The 19,183-nt window shown below is 39.5% G+C and overlaps 1 protein-coding gene across 8 annotated transcripts in view; it reads left to right on the top strand.

Moving 5' to 3' along the window:
* Positions 1–382: 382 nt before the first annotated feature.
* LOC113033696 (uncharacterized) overlaps positions 383–19,183 on the top strand; it is a 38,387-nt gene continuing 19,586 nt past the window's right edge. For 5 of the 8 annotated variants that reach the window (XR_003274059.1, XM_026187740.1, XM_026187741.1 and 2 more), the window contains exons 1-6: positions 383–685; positions 6,488–6,583; positions 8,417–8,619; positions 8,946–9,112; positions 10,584–10,718; positions 12,609–12,697. Coding sequence is in view for 7 of the 8 variants with exons in the window: in XM_026187740.1 (XP_026043525.1) it covers positions 647–685; positions 6,488–6,583; positions 8,417–8,619; positions 8,946–9,112; positions 10,584–10,718; positions 12,609–12,697 (729 nt within the window). In the remaining variant the exon portion in view is untranslated. Of the gene's footprint in view, positions 686–6,487; positions 6,584–8,416; positions 8,620–8,945; positions 9,113–10,583; positions 10,719–12,578; positions 12,698–19,183 lie in introns of those variants that run through there. The other 3 variants (XM_026187742.1, XM_026187747.1, XM_026187746.1) reach the window with 3 other exon arrangements.

The following is a 19,183-nucleotide window of genomic DNA, read 5'->3' on the forward strand; positions in this document are numbered from 1 at the left end:
TGACTTCCTATGTGTGTGTGTGTTACTGTTCCTCACAGGGACATCTTTCAGGTTAATTAAAGTGCTTCCTGTGAAAGCACGCCCGTACCAGAAAGGTACTGCGGTGCTCTTTGGCTGTGGTTGTTATCATATTGCGGCATTTTTCCTCCCCTGTGCACCACAAGTGTGAATATCCTCAAATCAAGAATAGAGCCAAACCAGCAGCGTGCTGTAACGTAAAGCTGGAGCGCTAGGCTGCACTCATCACTCACTAAATTCAGTATGGTCTCATCTGAGGCTGTATGGGATAGGATAGGGATGTGTTAATGTGCACGGGGAGGAGGGGTTGAGCGGGGGAGAAGGACGAAGGGCGGGGAGGGGGCCTCCTACCACCGCAGGGTGCGCGGCTGAATCACCGAGCGCGCCTCCGTCGGATCTTCTCTTCCTACCGTCACACCCACTGCTCGGTGTTGTGGGTTCGCCCCGTTGAGAAGGGGAGGACCGACGTCTCTCGCGGCAGCAGCGAGTGCTGCAGTGCGAGCGCAGCGGGGGACTCGGAAGCGAGGAGAGAGGGGGGAGAAAAAACACAAGCCCACATCAGCTGCCTTATTGCCGAAACTTGGTCTATGGAGAGATCTGCAACAGCGCCGTAGCGACGCAGGCCGACATGGAAGAGTATTTGCGGAGGGTCCAGAGCAGACTCGGGGTGAGTTAAGAGCCTTCAGCGGCGTTAACACCAGGTTGCGGGTATAATGAATGAGACCATGACGGGAAAGCTGCTACTGCTGTGCTACAGGCTGCGTTCCTGTTGCTGGAAAAGCGCACGGCAAACGCCTCTCACGTCCCCTCGGTCTTCCCGCCCCCCATGCCCACCCCCCAAAGCACCTGTAGATCGCCAGTATGACCGCACAAAAGGAAAAGAACGGCGTGTTTGGTCCAATACAATAAGCACGTTGTGTTTACAGGAACACCAGTGTGTGAATTTGAATGAGGAGATTTCTAATGAGGGGAAGGCGTGACATCAACAAGTTTAGCCGGAGGCTGTCCTTCCCTGCTATCTGGCTGCTCTGCAGATACTGACTCATAATTTGCATTTGATCCAGAGCTGAATATCTCTTCGCACACTGTCAAAAAAGCCTCATGCAAATACTAAACAGCTTAATTTATACGGATCAAATGAACGTAGAGCATCTGTGAAGCATTATGTTGCGTTCAGGGGCACATCCAGCACATCCAGCCTATGTTGTAGCAGATATGTGGTCTACATGCCTTGAGTTCATGGAGGACCCTAAAACTGCTTTTTGGGCATGTGCTTGAGAGACCCTAGTGTCTGTATGTGTGTGTCGCCATCCCCCTTTACACACAAACACACTAAACAAAAAGGGTATTCATTTCCTGTTAATACTGTCTCTGTCGTATTTGGGACATCATATTTTGGCAAGGCTTAGCATCATTTCTTTACAATGTCCAGGAAGGGGATGATCAGAAATATCTGTCTGTGTCAGATGCTCTACTGTACACCATGTACTGAAATATGACTTTAATAGTTTTAGTTTTGCTATGTTGCTCCTTATTTTCTTTGGAGGGGAAGGAAAACACCCACCACACAGTCTGAGAGGACTTGATTGGCGTTCACACATGAGCACATACTAAACCAAAACAGAGCAGTTTTTTTAGTCTTAAAGTTAATATTTTTTCTTCTCACAACCCTCTCTTAAACATCCTATACATTGAGAAATCAGCCTCACATCATGGCCCATTTAGTAGCTGCCCTCAAGCATATTTTTCATCAGCAGATAAAGGCTGTGTGTGTGTGTGTGCGTGTGTGTGTCTTAAGGAGTAGTGTAACAGGGTAATGTACATAATTGCCTGAGCTTGCTGATGCACGTCAAAGCTGAGATAAATATTTCAGAGAAAAATCTCTGTCTTGATATTGCCCGGTTATTACAGTAATTGCATATAGGTGTCTGCGATAGGCCGTAATAAAATGATATGAACAAAGTGATTTCTAGTTAAGGGAATACCAGGGAAAATATGTTGTTATGGACACCGATTGTTGTTGTAACCCAACATGCAGGGTTGCAGCATTTCTTACCCACCGTACAATACTTACAATAATTAATATACTTACAATACAATATTTCACTTATCTGTGTAAACGGCTGTCTGTCAGCACAATGCAAACCTGTCTGGGATTAAATTTTTAGGCGAGTTTAAGACCTTTTATCTGGGGAGAAGAAAAGCTCAAAGAGGCAAATCTGCAGATCAGAGCACAGCAAGGTAATTGAGTGATAAGAGGGGACGACTGATGAGTGTCATGTCATGTCAGATCCAGATAAGGTGTAACACATGTCACGATTAACAGCCATTCCTCAGTTCTCTCTCGCACACAAATGCACACACACGTACAAATTGTGTGCGAGGGCACTTTATCCCTCTCTCTCTCGTAGCTCTCTAATGTAAACTTTGATGATTCACTCTTTTGCTGACCACGCTCTCGTCTCTGTCATTCTCCTCATCCCGCTTTCTCTCCACTCTCTGCATGGCTATGGTCCAGAACAGCAATACCTCTAATTATGTTGGCTCTTAGAACTTACTGAAGCCATCTTTCCTTCTCACTCAGATTTGCTCTGTGTAGCTCCACGGCTCTAACTCCTTCACTCTTACGACATTTGGCATCGAGCTAAAGCGGCATGCTGAGTGCGCTTCGCGCATCTGTCTTTCTCAATCTGTACACTATCACACATGAAAACACAAAAAAACAGAGTCGTAGGACTGCTTTAATTGGCTTTGTTTGCGCCTTCATTCAGAAACAGGTCATTTTAAAACTTTGTATGTTGGGATGTTCTAACATTTGTCATTTTTCTCTCTTTAATTATTTAGAATTATTTAGAGCATCACATAGATTTTGTTGTTGAGACATCTATCTATCTAATTAAATAAACTGCTAGACCTATGTGATGTCAGAAAAATTAATGCGTGATAACACTTTTAAGCATTGGAATGAGGATATATTTGCAAAAAAGCAGATTTTTCTGTGAACATAGTAGCCTAATGCTCACCAGCGTGTCTGCGTGAATGCATGGTCCATGCATAAATTGACTTTTCTTATTCATTGCAACTCAGGCTGCCTTTTGCAGTGTTTTATTGAGCATATACATTGTTTGGTGGCGAAGATGATACAATTAATCGGTCATCACTACAGGGGCCTTTCTGTGTGGAGTTTGCATGTCCTTGTTGTGCTTTGAGGCTTCTCTCCAGGTACTCCGGCTTCCTCCCACAGTGTAAAAGCACACTTGTCAGGTTAACAGGTGATTAGGTGTGAATTTGAGTGTGACTGTCTCTCTGTGTTACTCGTGTGATGGAGTGGTGACCTGAACAGAGTGTACTGATGTCTTGCCCAATGACAGCTGGGATAAACTCTGTGATTCTCACTTAGATAAGCCGATGGACGGATGGATGAGAGACCACAGCTTCAGTCAAAAATGAGTAACTTTTAAGGTTATATAGAAACTCCTAATTGAAAATTAGCATTGAAATCCAATATCTCGTGAACTGGAACTTTTTAATTAGGTTTGTGATCTTATTTTCTCTTTTTCTAGTGAGCATTTTAATTTGTTACACCAAAATATTTCTGTTATTTTCCTTTTTTTTCCCAGCAGAAATTGTGTGAATTCTGCTGCAATATGTTCCTCAGCTATATGACCAAGATGTCAGGTTGAGATGAAGCGCGTGTATGGAAATTTAGGGGTGTACATCATGTAAACATCACTACGGCACATTGGTATGACCTCACACCAGGAAGCAGCTGTTCTCTGTGTGTACTTTTTATATTATTTCTATATTAAGAGGAAATCATCATAGCGGTTCTGCAGTGTGTTCTACAGACGCACGATTCAGGTGGAAGCTGAGACTCCAATAATGATTAATAGATATTTCTAATTTAGCACAATGAAGAACCGGGTGGTCCAATGATTGCAAAACCACAGGTGTAAATATTTTTAATTATTTTAGGTTGAATTAGGTTGTTTAAGTGTCTCACAACTGTTAGAGAGGGAGTGATTTTTTTTTAAAAATTAATCTATTTCAGTTTTTGCTGAGAGCAAATACAATAATAAATTTTGTAGTTTTTACATTTAATCTTTATTTATCTAAGCAAAAATAAAAAATAAAATCAGAGCAGCTGTTCATGTATTTCACAAAACTGTCCTAAACCTAAACGAGGGGAGAGGATTTGAATATGGCAGCTCAGAAAGGCGAGGAGGAGAGAAAGAGAGCACTCAGATTGAAAGGTATCAGGTGGCCAGTACACATGTGCGCGCACACCAGTGTTCTCCTATTGCAGTCGAACAGACATTGGCCTTTTCTCCTGCTAATGCATCACTTCCTTTTCTCTGGCTATCTACTATTGATTTATTTTGCTGCCCTCCCTGCTATGAAGGAACGGGCAGGAGAGCCCGTCCCCCATCCTTCTCTGCCTCGCACACATTCTGTACTCTTTCTGCTTCTTATTTTATTTCCTCTTTGTGATACTTCCCCCGTCCGCTTTACCTCTTAAATTGCCCTCCCCGCTGCCCCTCCCCTCTCTGTCTTTCCTGTCACATTTTCTACCTGTTTGGCTTCCATTTTTTCCTTTTCTCCTTTCCTGCACCTCTTCTACACCTCTGACTCACCAACTATATTACAGCTCCTCATTTTGATAAGCCTTTCTTGATCTCCTTGGCCTCCTTCCTCCAGTATAACCAGACTCCTTCCGTTCTTATGATCAGGCAGCCTCAAATCTTTTTTTCTGCGCTCCCTCTGAGCGCTTTGCTCTTTATTACCTCACCCCTCATTTCATTTATCCCTCTGGCCTGAGCGGCGAGGCCATAAGAACAGAAACAAGACACTGGCTCAATTCCTTATGCACTATTACCAGTGCTTTATGTGTCTAACTATGGCATTTAGCTCCCTTAAATTACCGGACTCCATTATGTATTTGATAAGTCAACAGATTTGCTGAGTGTTTGTAAGGCTTGCAAGATGAAAGCAGGATTACCAGATAAAGTAACAAGTTAACGTGCTTTGAGAGTTTGTTTGTGCTGACCATTTTCTAAAGTCAAGTCAATTTTTTACATTACATTACAAGTACATTTAAAAACAAAACAAGGTTTAACTAAAGTGCTGTACAACTAAAATGGATAAAACAGAGCAGAAATATGCAGCAAAAAAAACATAAAACAAACAAGAAACAAAGCAAAAGCGTTGAGTTTTGGGTGAGGTCTTAATTTAAACTTTAAAGTTTAACTGTAACTACAGCAAAGGCCTGGTCTCTTCTGTGCTTTATTCTGCTTCTTGGAACATCCAGAAGCATCTGATCATCTATTAGAAGAATGCATAGTTAAAAGCTCAGAAAAGTAAGAGGGTGTCAATCCATCACAATGTAAGTGTGTTAACTGATTCCAGGACAGCCGTTGACTATCATATAACACAGAGACTGGAAGTCTACTAAAAGGCATGCAGCAGTTTTTAATTATAAAGATCAGTATCAGCCTGCTAATGTAAAAGCATAAAAATATAAGAGCAGATGTGTGGAATGGAGGTTAAGTTGGGAGGAGGGTACGGTGGCCTCAAGGTTACTGATCTTTGATAGACTGTCATGCTCCCAGTGACGTTGTTGTAAAGGTACTTGTAGCCCTGCTAGTCCTTTTGGAGTAGGGTGCAGGTGTGTCTTGCACTAGTGGTGATTCAGATTATCTGCACTTAACTGATGTTTAGATAAAATGTTAAAGACTGGTATAGAAAGAGCACCCAGTGAGGGCACTCAATGGTTGAGGATGATTTTGTTAAAAAAAAGTAAAGGTGAATAGGCTGTATTGTCTCCTGCTAAATCAGCTAAATAAGAGTGTCTTTTTTCAAATTTTAACAAAAATACATAAATGTCCAGAGATAAGTTCATGAATCATCTGCCGTATTAAGATCTTCTACTAAGAGTCCCAGTCAACAAATGAAGGGGGAAAAATAATTTTCTGCCTTTTTCACCCTGAGATGAATGTTTAATGTCTGTAATGGAGCTGTCATTAGCGTCCACTTAACCTAAATGAGGAGTGTTTGTTCTCATTGTTTGCAGAAATTAATGGAAGTCATCACTTCTCTGATAAACCGTGTTACTCTGAGTTAGAAGTGAAAAAGTTATTCTTGCTAATTTCGACTGATCCTTTGCTCCCATGATGGATTTTGCCAGTAGTGTAGTGCGTATTTACAAGCATTTTCTTTCAAGCATGAGCTAAGCCTTGCAGCACCGTGACTTCATTATTAATGCATCAGGTTGGGTTTCAAAATGCTGCAGTCATCTAACATAATCATGCTGGCTTGATGCTGGTACATTATATACTGTACATCAGCTAGCAGATCAAAGTGCTTCACAGTTCTTTTGTTTGGTTGGGACATAAAGAGACAATAATGTCCTTCCAATCATACTGAAATGAAAAGATACTGATACAATAAATTGGTCGTTTTGTTCTTTTAGGCATCAGAGGGTCCCGTCCATGCTGTTTTAGGTGGACCTGAGCCAGATGTTGACACTGTAGCAGCAACACTGTGCTTAGCTCTACACCTCAGCCAGGTAACTTCAATATCTACCTGTTTGTGTTCATGTGCTTTGTGTTGCATGTTTATATATTACCCTGAAAAATTTTAGAGTTGCCCCTCATTATTTCTATCTTGTTTCCAAGGAGCCAGACTTCCTTGTAACTTCGAAAGTGGTCTTGAGCATTAGTTCTCCAGGACCTCATAGTGACCTATGAATCCTTCAAGCATAAATAAGGCACCTACGTGAATTGTGTCTACGCATAATGAACAACTCAGCAAAGAATTGGTTTTAAATTGAACTTTGTTACTAGCAGCCTGTCGCAAAAACACATACTATGTTCCCATTTATTTAACTGAATCTGTGAAACGTGGTTGGCAGCAACATTGTTTTTAGCTTGACAATGGTCACAAACACACTGCCAGTGCAGTAAAAAAACAAACAAACAAAAAACCTGGATAGAAAAACACACAGTGGAACGCTATCAGTCATGGATTGGCCTCCCCAGAACACAAACCTTCATATTACTGAAGTAGTGGAGCATCATCTGAGACAAAAACAGAACAAAACACAACTTTGAGGACATCCATAGAAGAACTTTGAGTGTCCTTAAAGAAGCTTGGAGAACTATTCGTAAAATTACAAGCTATATATATATATATATATATATATATATATACATATATATATATATATATATATATATATATATATATATATATATATATATACATATATATATATATATATATATATATATATATATATATATATATATATATATATATATATATATATATATATATATATATATATATATATATATATATATATATATATATATATATATATATATATATATATATATATATATATATATATATATATATATATATATATATATATATATATATATACATATATATATATATATATATATATATATATATATATATATACATATATATATATATATATATATATATATATATATATATACACATATATATATATATATATATATATATATATACACATATATATATATATATATATATATATATATATATATATATACATATATATATATATATATATATATATATATATATATATATATATATATATATATATATACACATATATATATATATATATATATACATATATATATACACATATATATATATATATATACACATATATATATACACATATATATATATATATACAATGTGTTTAATTAATTTCCAGCTCCTCCATTTGTGTGCAGCATGCAGTAGGACAATGTTTCTACTGACAGCACATTAAAAAATTAACCACATTTAGTATGCCTTCTACATATCCATTTTGGCATATTGTTGTTTGATTTGTGTTAATGTGTCATGTACAGCTCTAGTTTTTGTGCAAATTTTCTCCTTTGCTTAGTTCACAAAACTCGACCATTGCCCCAAACCTTTCAGACTGCCAATTAAAACTGAGAACTTTGCTATGGCTGTTTCTCTCTCTCCCCCATGTCAAATCATGTTTTCGTGGAATAATTTTCTTTTATGCTTATGAAAACCCCCCCCCCAAAAAACGCTCTCAGCTTGTATAAGCTGAAACACTACCTTGGTAAAAATGTAACCGATGAGTGGCAGCAGGGCATAAAATGTCCATTTTTCACTTCGACATCAAACAAAATATTGCCTCACTGTAGAATCAAGTGCAGTAATTTCCACTATATGCATTCCGCTAACTCGGTGAAATTATGATACCAGACACTTCTTGAAATGCTGCATTCAGATTCTACACTTTTATCCAAACATGATGTACTTTCAACTTCTTTTTGGCTTCATGTGCTTTCTGTGTGTCTTTGGGCATCTGAAGAGAGAATCATCAGGTGGAGTGTGTGTGCCGGTGCTGTGTGGCTGCAGATGTGACACCGTGTTGCCCGAGGAGACGGCGAGGTATCTGAAGAGGGTGAAGCTTTGTGAGAGCTTGCTGCTTTGGAGAGACGATGTAGACCTCATGAGACTACATCGCACCAAAAGGCTCTCGCTCACACTGCTGAGAAATGGACTGCTAGACAGGTGAATGCAATTCAGATTCAGACCAGCAGAACCAGGTCAGTCTGCAGATCAGTTCAGCTCAAATTTAGGAAACTTACGTACATGTGCACGCAAAACCACAAATATACACAGGTGCAATGGGCTTTGGCAGCGAAGACCATTTGTTGATGTCTAGATTATTTTGGAAGATCATTTAGGTGTGTGTGTGTGTGTGTGTGTGTGTGTGTGTGTGTTCATCCCACATGACACAAAAAAGAGTGTTGTATTTATGCAAATGAATCATGATCATTGCTCCTACCCCGGCAGCCATCCATATCCCCTTCACCCCCGTCCTCTCCCTCTTCTAGCTCTGAGTGCCGCACTCTGGAGTCCAGCATCCAGCGAGTGGTCTATCATGACGGGCAGCAGGACGCGGGGGATGATGGGGCATTGTCCGCGGTGACGACAGTCACCAAAGAGATTCTTCAAGAGGCAGCAGAGCACATCAGAGCAACGCTGGGGGAGATTCTTGGAGGTGAGAGAAGCACAGGCGCCCTCCCCCCAGGGGGAGTAATGGGGCGATGAAGGAGGACACACACAAATCCCCTGACATGACTCGCTTAACACTCACCAGGAGAGATCGAGAACGAGAAAGATGAAGGGTGGTGAATGTGAGTAAGTAAGAGCTCGGAGAGACACACAGAGTCCCGTAATGTGACTTTTTTTCTTTTTAATTTAGCTTAGTCTGTTTTCCTCTTTTGTCAGGTAGTTGTATTTTCCTCCTAAAGTAACAAAAGTTATCACAACAAATCAACGTGAAATGAAAAAAAGTAGATGAGCAGAGAACAAAAATGTGTGTAAACTACGCGTGTGAACTCTATTAGAGACAAAACTTTCTAGTTTCTGTGTAAGCTAGAGTAAAATATTCTTTGCATGTAATGATATTTTATGCCGTCAATAACAAAATAACTCCATAACTCCCCATAAAACTTTAATTGAGATGCTTTCCGTGCACATGTTGTTAAGCCAGTAAAACAGCCTGCCAAACAGGTACTCCAGACGTCGATGCTAGGCACCTGTGTGGAGGTTAGGTTGCAGAAAGCATCTGATCCTTGTTCGATAATGCTCTACATCAACTTTCACTGAGATTTACAGAGAGACAGACAGAGGAAAAGTGAATTAAGGTGGAGAATGGAGGGAAACGGCAGAGAGAGAGGAGTAAAGTGCAGAGACAGAAAAGAAAGATGAATAGAACAGGAGAATCATGTGCTGTGAGTAGTCCACTGCTCATATTTCTCTGGGAGAGTTCTTTGTACAGGTTCATTGATTCCTACAGGAACTCAGCTCTTTCCCTAAATAACATAAGGTCTTTGAGAAGACAGTTATCATGGAGGTGGGGTCTGGGTATACATCCCAAACAGACAATTCACACTTTAAGGTTGTTTTTACATAACTGGTTGACTTATAAATCAGACTCATTCACTGATATCCTCAAATATGATTTAGAGAGATCACACAGTGGTGCAAGCGGCTTCCAAAAAGCCAAACTTACTTTTTTCATAAGCATAAAAGAAAATTATTGCTTGCACTGATTTCTTTTCTCTTACAAAATGTCTTTCAGTGTCCGCTTGATGAAAAGGAGAAAATAATAGCACAAACACCTAATATTATTTATACACTAACAAAATCATGTCCTAAATATTATTCTTACTGTCTCATTTTATTAGGAGTTAATCGTTCTCTGTGTGCTGTGTTGTCTTTGTGATGTACAAACAGTATTAAGTGTAAACCTGCCCAAGCAAGTGCACAACCTTGTAACTAATCATACTGAAATGTAGGAAAACAGAAGTGTAAATTGTCAGTAATTATTTACTTTTAGCGATTTATTTTTTCACTCTTAATTCGTGGGGCAACCTACCATTACGCGGATTGTGTATATGAACTTGTGAAAGAGAGCCAGAGTTAGCATGACGATTGCACTCTGCACTTGTTTTGTGTGTCTACAGAGGCCCTGCGACTCCAGACAGAAGCCTTTTGGATGAAACATGGTCGTCATTCAGCACAGCTGGAGGAGCTCGTGAAATCCTTGGAGCAATGGGGGGAAGTCGCTGTTGGTGAGCACAATGAAGTGAAGTTACAAGGTGTGCGTTCGATCACAAAGTGAATCTAAACAGAGAGACTGGCTGGAGTAGAGAGTCTGATATAGCTTTGTTCTTATATGCTCATCAAAGCAACACAGCGGCAGGTGCATCGTATTTCATAGCACTTTATGGGAGGAAGTATAACCAATGCAAGAAACAATGATTCCATTACTTTGAGTTTAACTGTGAGCTAGTTTCAGACCAGTGGGTTATCATATTGGGTTGCATTCAGCATCTTATCTTGGAAGTGTATCAGTGATGTATAAATTGATTGTCACTACAAAGATCAATCCAGTAAAATATGCAAACCAGTGTCTGTACCACTCAAATACTAGACTCATAGATAGCATCGCATTTCTTGAAGGAAAAAAAAGTTTTTCTTAATCTCTGACAGAGAGACTTCATTATTTGAAAATACATCAGTTTAAGTGTAAGAGTCAGAGCTGACCTTGTTGTGGGAAAATGTTGCTTTTTGGGGCCATGGGAACAAACTGGTCATGAGGCTGAGTGTCAGTGCTGTGTCGTGTCCAGCTTACTTAATACACCCATTAGCATAAGGGCGTGTGATTAATTTTCCTAAGGGGCCACACGAGAAACTGAGACCCTCCGCAATAAGCCAAACCCGGTTCTGCTTAATATTTATTTTATCTCGTTAAAAGCTTATTGGTGCAGCTCTCCACAACAGTCCAAGTTTCTCACGTCGGCCCCTTGGGAAAATTAATTGCCCACCGCTGCACTGTTTACCCAGTCAGTGCTATTTGGCCATATATTCATATAACAGTTTTCAATGTCATGTACAGTGCTTAACAAATTTATGAGACCATGTATATATATGAGTTCTCTGAGAAATCAGAAAATCAATTAATCATTACATTCAACCATTACAACATTTTTTCCTTTTCAGGAATGCAATAAATATAATTTTTGAAGTAAATATAATCCTCTGAATAAAAAAAAGAATAATATTCTTCATCATCACCTTTTTTCTACTCTTTTGGAAAACAGTAAATTTTAAAATTCAACAACAATAATTATAATTTAGCATTAAAACTATTAATTTAAAAGCTCTTTCAGTTAAAGACTTTGCGCATACTAGTGATGGGTACTGAAACATAAAAAATGATTTGGGTGATTATAAATACTGGTAACTTACCCCAGCAAACTTATAATAAATTTGTTAACCACTGTATTTTGTGTTATTTTACAAAAAGGTAACTTAGTTTTGTTAATAAACTCAGTCTTTAGGTTTGTAACAATTAGACTGTTAAACCTACCTACTATGCAGGTTAGTGTCAGGTAATAATTATTTGCGAAACTGCTTTTTTTTTTTTCTTGCTACTGACTTTTACTTTAAGATGAATCAGTCTCCCTTCACCACCGAACCATGAAGTGTGTTATTAACAAGCCCTGCTTCTCCTACCATTGCATAGCAGAAATACTGTCCATGTAATTTGTATTAGAGGACTGATGAAAGTCCACCCTGATCTCTCTGTCAAGTAAATCTGTAGTCAGGTTGTAATCATGTGTCAACATCAACTCTAATAGCAGTAAAACCAGTATAAATAATCTTTCCCTAGCAGGAGCAGTAAAGCTAACAGGACAGTGAGGGAGCTGTCAGTGGAGCACAGTCTGTGCACGTTGCAGTATTAACATAAGGTCTAATTAGATAACAGGGCTGTGTTGTTCCTGACAGCATTGTGTTTGCATGAATGCAAAAATTCCATTTGTTGCAGCATTGTAACATCGTTTTACTTACCTTTCACATCTGGAGAGGGAATTCATGCTTTATATATTTTTTTCTGTTATTTGTTGTGAAACCGTTTTGGATCCTTATATGTGTGTGTTTCATATAACTGTTAGTCTGTTTGTATATGTGCTGACTGGATGTAGACTTGATGCAGCAGCTGACTCTGGAGGTAAAGGAGTTTTCGGATGGAGAGATGACCGTAGTACTCACTTCGATGGCTACAGATAAGGAGGTAAATTCTTATTAAATAAAGTACCAGTCTTATGCCAAAAATCACATCACAGGATCTATGAAAAGTACTTTTTAAAAAGTTTTGAGCCACCACTCATTTGTTTATATTTTGCTTCCAAGTAGGCAGACTTTCTTGTAAAGCTTCATAGTGGTGTTTAGGAGAAGTTCTCCAGGCTTTCTGAAGGTCTTTTAAAGTTTCTCTTTGCACATTAACTGCTTTTTCACTCATAAGAGAAATATATATATATATATTTATGATGCTGACAGATGAATTTTGAAAGCAGTTTTCCATCAGACCCTGCAGCTGATCCATCTACTGATCACTGAAGCCACATCAGAAATGGTCTCAGTGGAAGGATGGCTGTCAAAAAGTCATTCTTAAGGAAGGGAAATGTGGAGAAAAAGGCTGCGGTATGCCAACCTACACAAGAACTGGACTGAAAATCAGTACCAACAGGGTCTATGTAGTGATGAATCCAAGAGGAGGTCATGTGAGAGATAAAACAGTGAGTTTCTTCAGCCATTTGTAAAACACGATGGAACTAACGTCTTTCAAGAAGCCTGAAGGACTACTCCTGAAAGAGTTCAAGCTGTGTTGAAGAATAAAAGTGCCAAATACTGACTTCCAAGTTTGCTATAATTGTACAAACTCTCTTTTTGCCCTATATGCTGTATTTCCATGCATGGAAACGTGTGAATGCGTGCCTACTTCCTGTTTTCCTATCAAAATATAAAGCAATGAGTGGTGGCTCAAGACTTATGCACAGTTTTCTGATATACTCCTATAAACCGTACACAACACAAATCAAAATCAATGGTTATGTGTACTTTATTTATTGTACACAGTAATACATAAAGTGTGCTGATAATGGAATATTGGATTAATATCCTTATTATTTTTTACTTACTAACCCCATTAGTCTTCTTTTTAGTGTTTCGTGGGTTGTAATGTTTTCAGAGAAGCTCAGAAAACTTCTGTTGTCTTTTAAGCGACAAAAGAGAAAGAGATAATGTTTCATTTGTTAAAAAGTTACTTTTGATGGATACATCGCACCTTCGCTGTGTCAAATTTGGGAGGTGCTGTAGTGTAGAAGAGGAGCCCCTCTGCTGTTGTGATGTTCTGCATTTGGATGAGATGTAGATGGAAGCTCGAGAGCCTCGCACACAATCATGTATCACCTTCCTCCCCACTGATTCCAAAAATGTGACACACACACACACACATATTGAAACATTTGTGTAATGCTGGTGATGACTTCTCTAGCTCTGTCACTCTTTTTCTTCCTCTTCACATTTGCAAACAACACACACACACGCACATACACGCACATACACGCAAACAGGGTGCTTTAAGCCTTTAAGTTTACCCCTTGCTTTTCTCCCTGCTAATGTGTTCACCCCCCCACCCAAAGCACCCCCCCCACCACCAAAATAAAAAATTATTCATTATTTCTTTTATATCTCCTTCTCACTTCCAAAGCCCATTTTTCTCAGCGGCTGCCTAGCGTGCAGTATTAGGCTATGTGTAAAATAAATGATGTCTGTAGCCGTAGGGGTATGGCTCTGCCTCCCCCAGAAAACTACCTAACGTCCAAGGAACATTAAACACCCAGATCCTCGTTTAGCGAATAAATAACCATTCATTTGAATGGCTTTGTCTGTGTTTGCGCACCGGACTTTCTGTGCATATTTTACCAGCGCTGAGCCTGCATGCTGTGTGTCAGGAGGGAGAGAGAGAGAAAGAGAGAGAGGGCCCATTAAAGACTTAATATAGAATAAATGGCCAGGGGCTTGTGTGTCGCCAGCGGACCCCAACTCCACAGCGTCATGGTGGGTTACTAATGACCTGAGATCGGGCTCCAAAATGAACTCCTTATATGCATGTCATTTGCAGTGTGTATATATTTATATATTATTTTTTAATTGTGTTTGAAAAGAGAGTAAAACGGTATGAGAGTCATTTATTGAGGGGGGCTTAGGGAAGTTCTGCCTTAAATGATTCTTTCCAGAAAACTAAATAAATTAGATTCAATTAGTCTTTAATGGTTTATGTGCTATGTGTTTGTCAAAGTGTTCTCTCTGTGTGTGTGTGTGTGTGTGTGTGTGTGTGTGTGTGTGTGTGTGTGTGTATGTGTGTTGGATGGTTAAAGAGGGCAGAGTTAGATTTTTGTTTAAAAAAAAAAAAAAGATGTCTGTGATTGCCTAGTTAGCAGAAGAAAAAGCTTGCAGTGTGTGGTGTAACGATACGGACACATCGTATATACTGACTAATGTATTTTTGTATACTGTACAAACATACATTAGTCAGTCTGGGTGCTCCTCTATTACAGGAAGAGAAAAGTACAAACGAAATGAGCTTCCTCCCTTCAGAGTCACTACAGTTGAAACTGCAAAGGCAAATATTTCTGTCGGTTTCTCAAACACTTGTTATTGTGTTTGACTATAGAAGAATAAAATACTGCTGCTGCTCCTGCACAAGAGCAACAATTATCTGAATTTTTCAGTGCTTCACCTTACAGAAGCAACGTTACATTTAAATGCCGCAGCGCGACCTTATTTAAATATTTTTGACATTAGAGTTAGTTTTCTGCATGACAGCAAGTTTCTTCGTGATGTGTACTATAAAGCACCAAGCATGGTGCTGCTCTGGGAATCAGGAGGAGCAATGTAAATCTTTGAAAACCCCCCCATGTTATAGCTGTGTACTGTCACTAGTGGTCAGCACCAAAACAAAAATAAATAAAAAAACTAGCTCAGCCCGTTCTGTGGAGAACATGGATGACACAATAGGAAAAAAAAATTATACTAAAGTTAAATTTAGTTCATTTATATTCATATAGGACCAAATCACAGCAACAGTTACCTCAAGGCACTTTATATTGTAAGATAACGACCTGACAATAATGCAGGGAAAACCGAGAAAACGCCAACAATCAGATGACCCCCAACGAGCAAGAGCTTTGGTGACAGTGGGAAGGAAAAACTCCCTTTTAACAGAAAGACATCTCTGGTAGTACTGGTGAGAAAACCACCACCAACCACTGGAACCAAGTGTGAATCAAGTGCTAAAAACAGTTAAAACTTTCCACTGCCATTGTTTGTTTGTTTTTTCTTTATGATGTGACATTTTTGTGCTTCTTCCTGCTCTGTAGGCTTTTTAGAGGGCTACATGCTTTGGAGCCTCTACGTTAGTTAAATTCCCACAGTCTCTCTCATTATGCAGCCAAAGACCTGCACAACTGAACACCAATAAATCCCACATAACACAATAGTTCTGAGTGGGGTGTACAGTCAGTAGCAAAGGTCTTAGCAAAACCCTTACTAACTTCTAATAGGAACCATTAACCCTAATAAAAAGAGCATATTGTGTCCATTACTCCCTCTGGTGTTGTTTGAAGACTATTAAAAAAAAATCAGATCTGCTCCAGATGCACCACATCAGTCACTTCTGTCACTCACTTCTTTTGCAAAATAGCGAGATGTTCCAGCTGTTCAGTAGCTTGCTTTATTAGACAGCTAGTTAGCTGATGAGCATTAACATTTGAGTCAGTTCACAACATAAAGTGACTCTGAGCTCAGACTACCAAGATCGTTGTGAAGGAGTCTTTGGAAAATCTTCTCCCCTGTATGAGGTCCATAGCCCCCAAATTTTTGAGAACCCCTGCTGTACAGATTCCTTATGAGATGCTGTGTTTGCATCCATTACAGCTTCCATGCTCTGTGGTAGATGCATTGTATCAACTAGTAAAAAAAGCACCACAGCAGTGCAGCACCATAGGGGTCAAGGGCGTTGCTCAAGGGCACGTCGCTGTTGTGCATCATCACCTTGATCATTTGAAAAGTTTTGTGTAACACTTACATTGACCTCAAATTGATGAACACAAAACCCCCCCACTAAAGACGCATTATTCGCATATTCATGCCAGCACGTGTGTGTTTGAGATTTTCACAGCTCAGAAATTAGCGCTGGCAGATGAAGCTTCGGTCAGATGAAGAGTTGTCATGCTGTGGAGTTGATGAACTGTGGGAAGGACAGGAGCCCACAGCCACACACAGACGTACACTCGCTCAGAGAATATGCGAATAATGTGATTTTTTTTTTTCATATGTTAATATGGATATCTAAGAAGTACAATGTGTTTTAGAGTTCCTCGTCTTTTTTTCTCTTTTTCTTTCTTTTCTTTTCTTTTTTTTTTTTAAAGCTGTTTCCGCTTCTCGGAGGATCAGGAAAAGTTTGCATGTTAGTTCAGTAATTTAATGTTACACCAAGATACAATAACTATTTTGATGGTATTTGTTTTCTCTGTGCGGCAAACAAAATCATTCATCTTATGCTCTGTGTGCGCGTGACCACTCTAACTGTGTGTGTGTGTGTGTGTGTGTGTGTGTTTGTTATTGTGTTGATGTCTATATCTCTATTTGTTTTCTGTCATTTTTCCAACCTGCAGTGGCAGAAGGTTCAGTAAGTTAGTCTTTACAGTGTATATCTGTAACCATGGGTAAGAGTTTCACTAATTCCAGGTTACCTTAACTTATGAACAAGGTTTGAGGTATGAGTCCTCAAACCCTGTATTTTGGAGAATGTACTTTTTTGGTTTTGATGGGAAAATAAAGTGAAACAAAATTGTTTTGATGCGTCTCCTGTGGTTGGGGTTAGTAAAAGATGCTAGACTGGTTGATAAAATCTCTGGTTAAGCCATCAGGCTGTTGTTATGTTCAGAGAAGAGGTGGTTAGACCTTATAGGGTTAACTGGGGACAGCAACTCACTTATACCTGAAGTGGGCAATGTGGGGTTAATCAGAACAGAACCATGGACTCTCATCACAGCAGCTCCACAGTCAGCACAGTGTGCCCTGAAAAGGCTGTATATAAAAGATGGACATAACTACCGGGCTATCACCCACTATTTTTTAACTCTTGATTTGAAGCCTCGATTTTTAAGTATTGTAGCTGATGCCATCTTGGGTGTGACCATATTTGGAAGAAAGGGTGTCATGATGACTCATCAGAAAACACCAGTAGCATCCATAGGCCCGTTGGATGCTTCATACACAGATATCTGCTTATTAGTGCAGCATATGAATAAGATATTTGAATTTGTCTTTAGTATTAACACAGAAAGCCATTTTATTGTTGTCATTGTTATTATTTGTCAGATACTTGCAATTAAAAATGCATGAACAACAAAAACATGGCGAGATGTCAGCTCAGCGCCTCACATCCGCAGAAGCTGACACAGTAGTGCCGATGAGTTAGCATTATTTTGGATGTTGTTTACTTTTCCTGTTTTCATTTATGCGATGTTTTGTGTTGTTGAGGTAGATTTGTTTGTTCTGTTCTATCTGATTGTGTTTGCGTACGTGTCCATCTCCATCTGAGCTGCGCTTTAGGTTTCATTTTGGCAACGTTGATTGTCTCTAATGTGTTGTTTGTTCGCAGTCCTCCGGCCCTTCTGTTTGTTTATGCAGGGCCAGTTTTGCCCTACGCCACTTGCACAAATAATTATGCTCGCTAATGAAGGGGCCCGCAGCCACGGCACTCAGTAAATGCCTTTCTGATGAGACGCACTAGGAGACAGCAGGTGCAGGGTGGGCCTCCCAGGGACTAAGATTGAAGACCAGGAAGCCAGGGTGCCCCGCCCCTCCACCCCCTCTATTTTTCTATTACTCTCTGGGATTCTGTGTCTTTCTTTCTTGCGCTGTAGTGATTTTCTGGGTGAGCAGACTCATAAAGCACATAGTGCTGTAGCCATGTGAAACATCGCTATATTAAGAAGGAATGCATAAAGATTGCATTCTATTTACAGTATCCTGGGATTTCTTGATGGTTTTTTTGTTTTTTCCCCCAACTAGTTTAAGTGTTAGATTGCATCTTCTTACATAGTAAAAATACTCTTGTGGTATAAACACATCAACAAGATTCCAAGATACATATTTTGATGTAAATTTGTTTGGCTACAGTGCACATTATACTGTTTGTGTCATGTACAAAAATATGGCATTTATTGAAACCATTTTGATGCTGCACAAGAGTCTCCGCTCCATCTTCAGCATCTTACGCTGATGTTTCTTCCTCATCTCTGCTGAAGAAGAATCTTCTGAATCTTTCTCTTCCCCATTTTCATTCTCCCCCTGTGGCTTCCTCAGGCTTTGAGGGCAAACAAATAAACAAAACAAAACATTTATAGACTCAGTGCTCGCATCTTGGCCCCCAAATCCCCGCACTTAGAGCTGAGTGAATGAAGCATGCGGAGAAGGCCCATATGAGATAGACTGAAAGACATTTGGGTTTCTTCCTCTGCAAACTTTCATACCACCCTCCCCTTTCCCCTCTGTCTTTCCAAAAACTTCATAAGCAGTAATACTCTTGTGTACGCATGTGTGAGCAGGAGTGTGAATAAGAGTGAATGGCTGTTAGTATGCAAGTACATGCGTGTGTGTGTGTACGTGTGTGTGTGTGAGTTCAGCAATGCGTGTGTGTTTGGCA

This window comes from Astatotilapia calliptera, chromosome 12 (genome assembly GCF_900246225.1).
Source record: "Astatotilapia calliptera chromosome 12, fAstCal1.2, whole genome shotgun sequence".
Taxonomy (NCBI): domain Eukaryota; kingdom Metazoa; phylum Chordata; class Actinopteri; order Cichliformes; family Cichlidae; genus Astatotilapia; species Astatotilapia calliptera.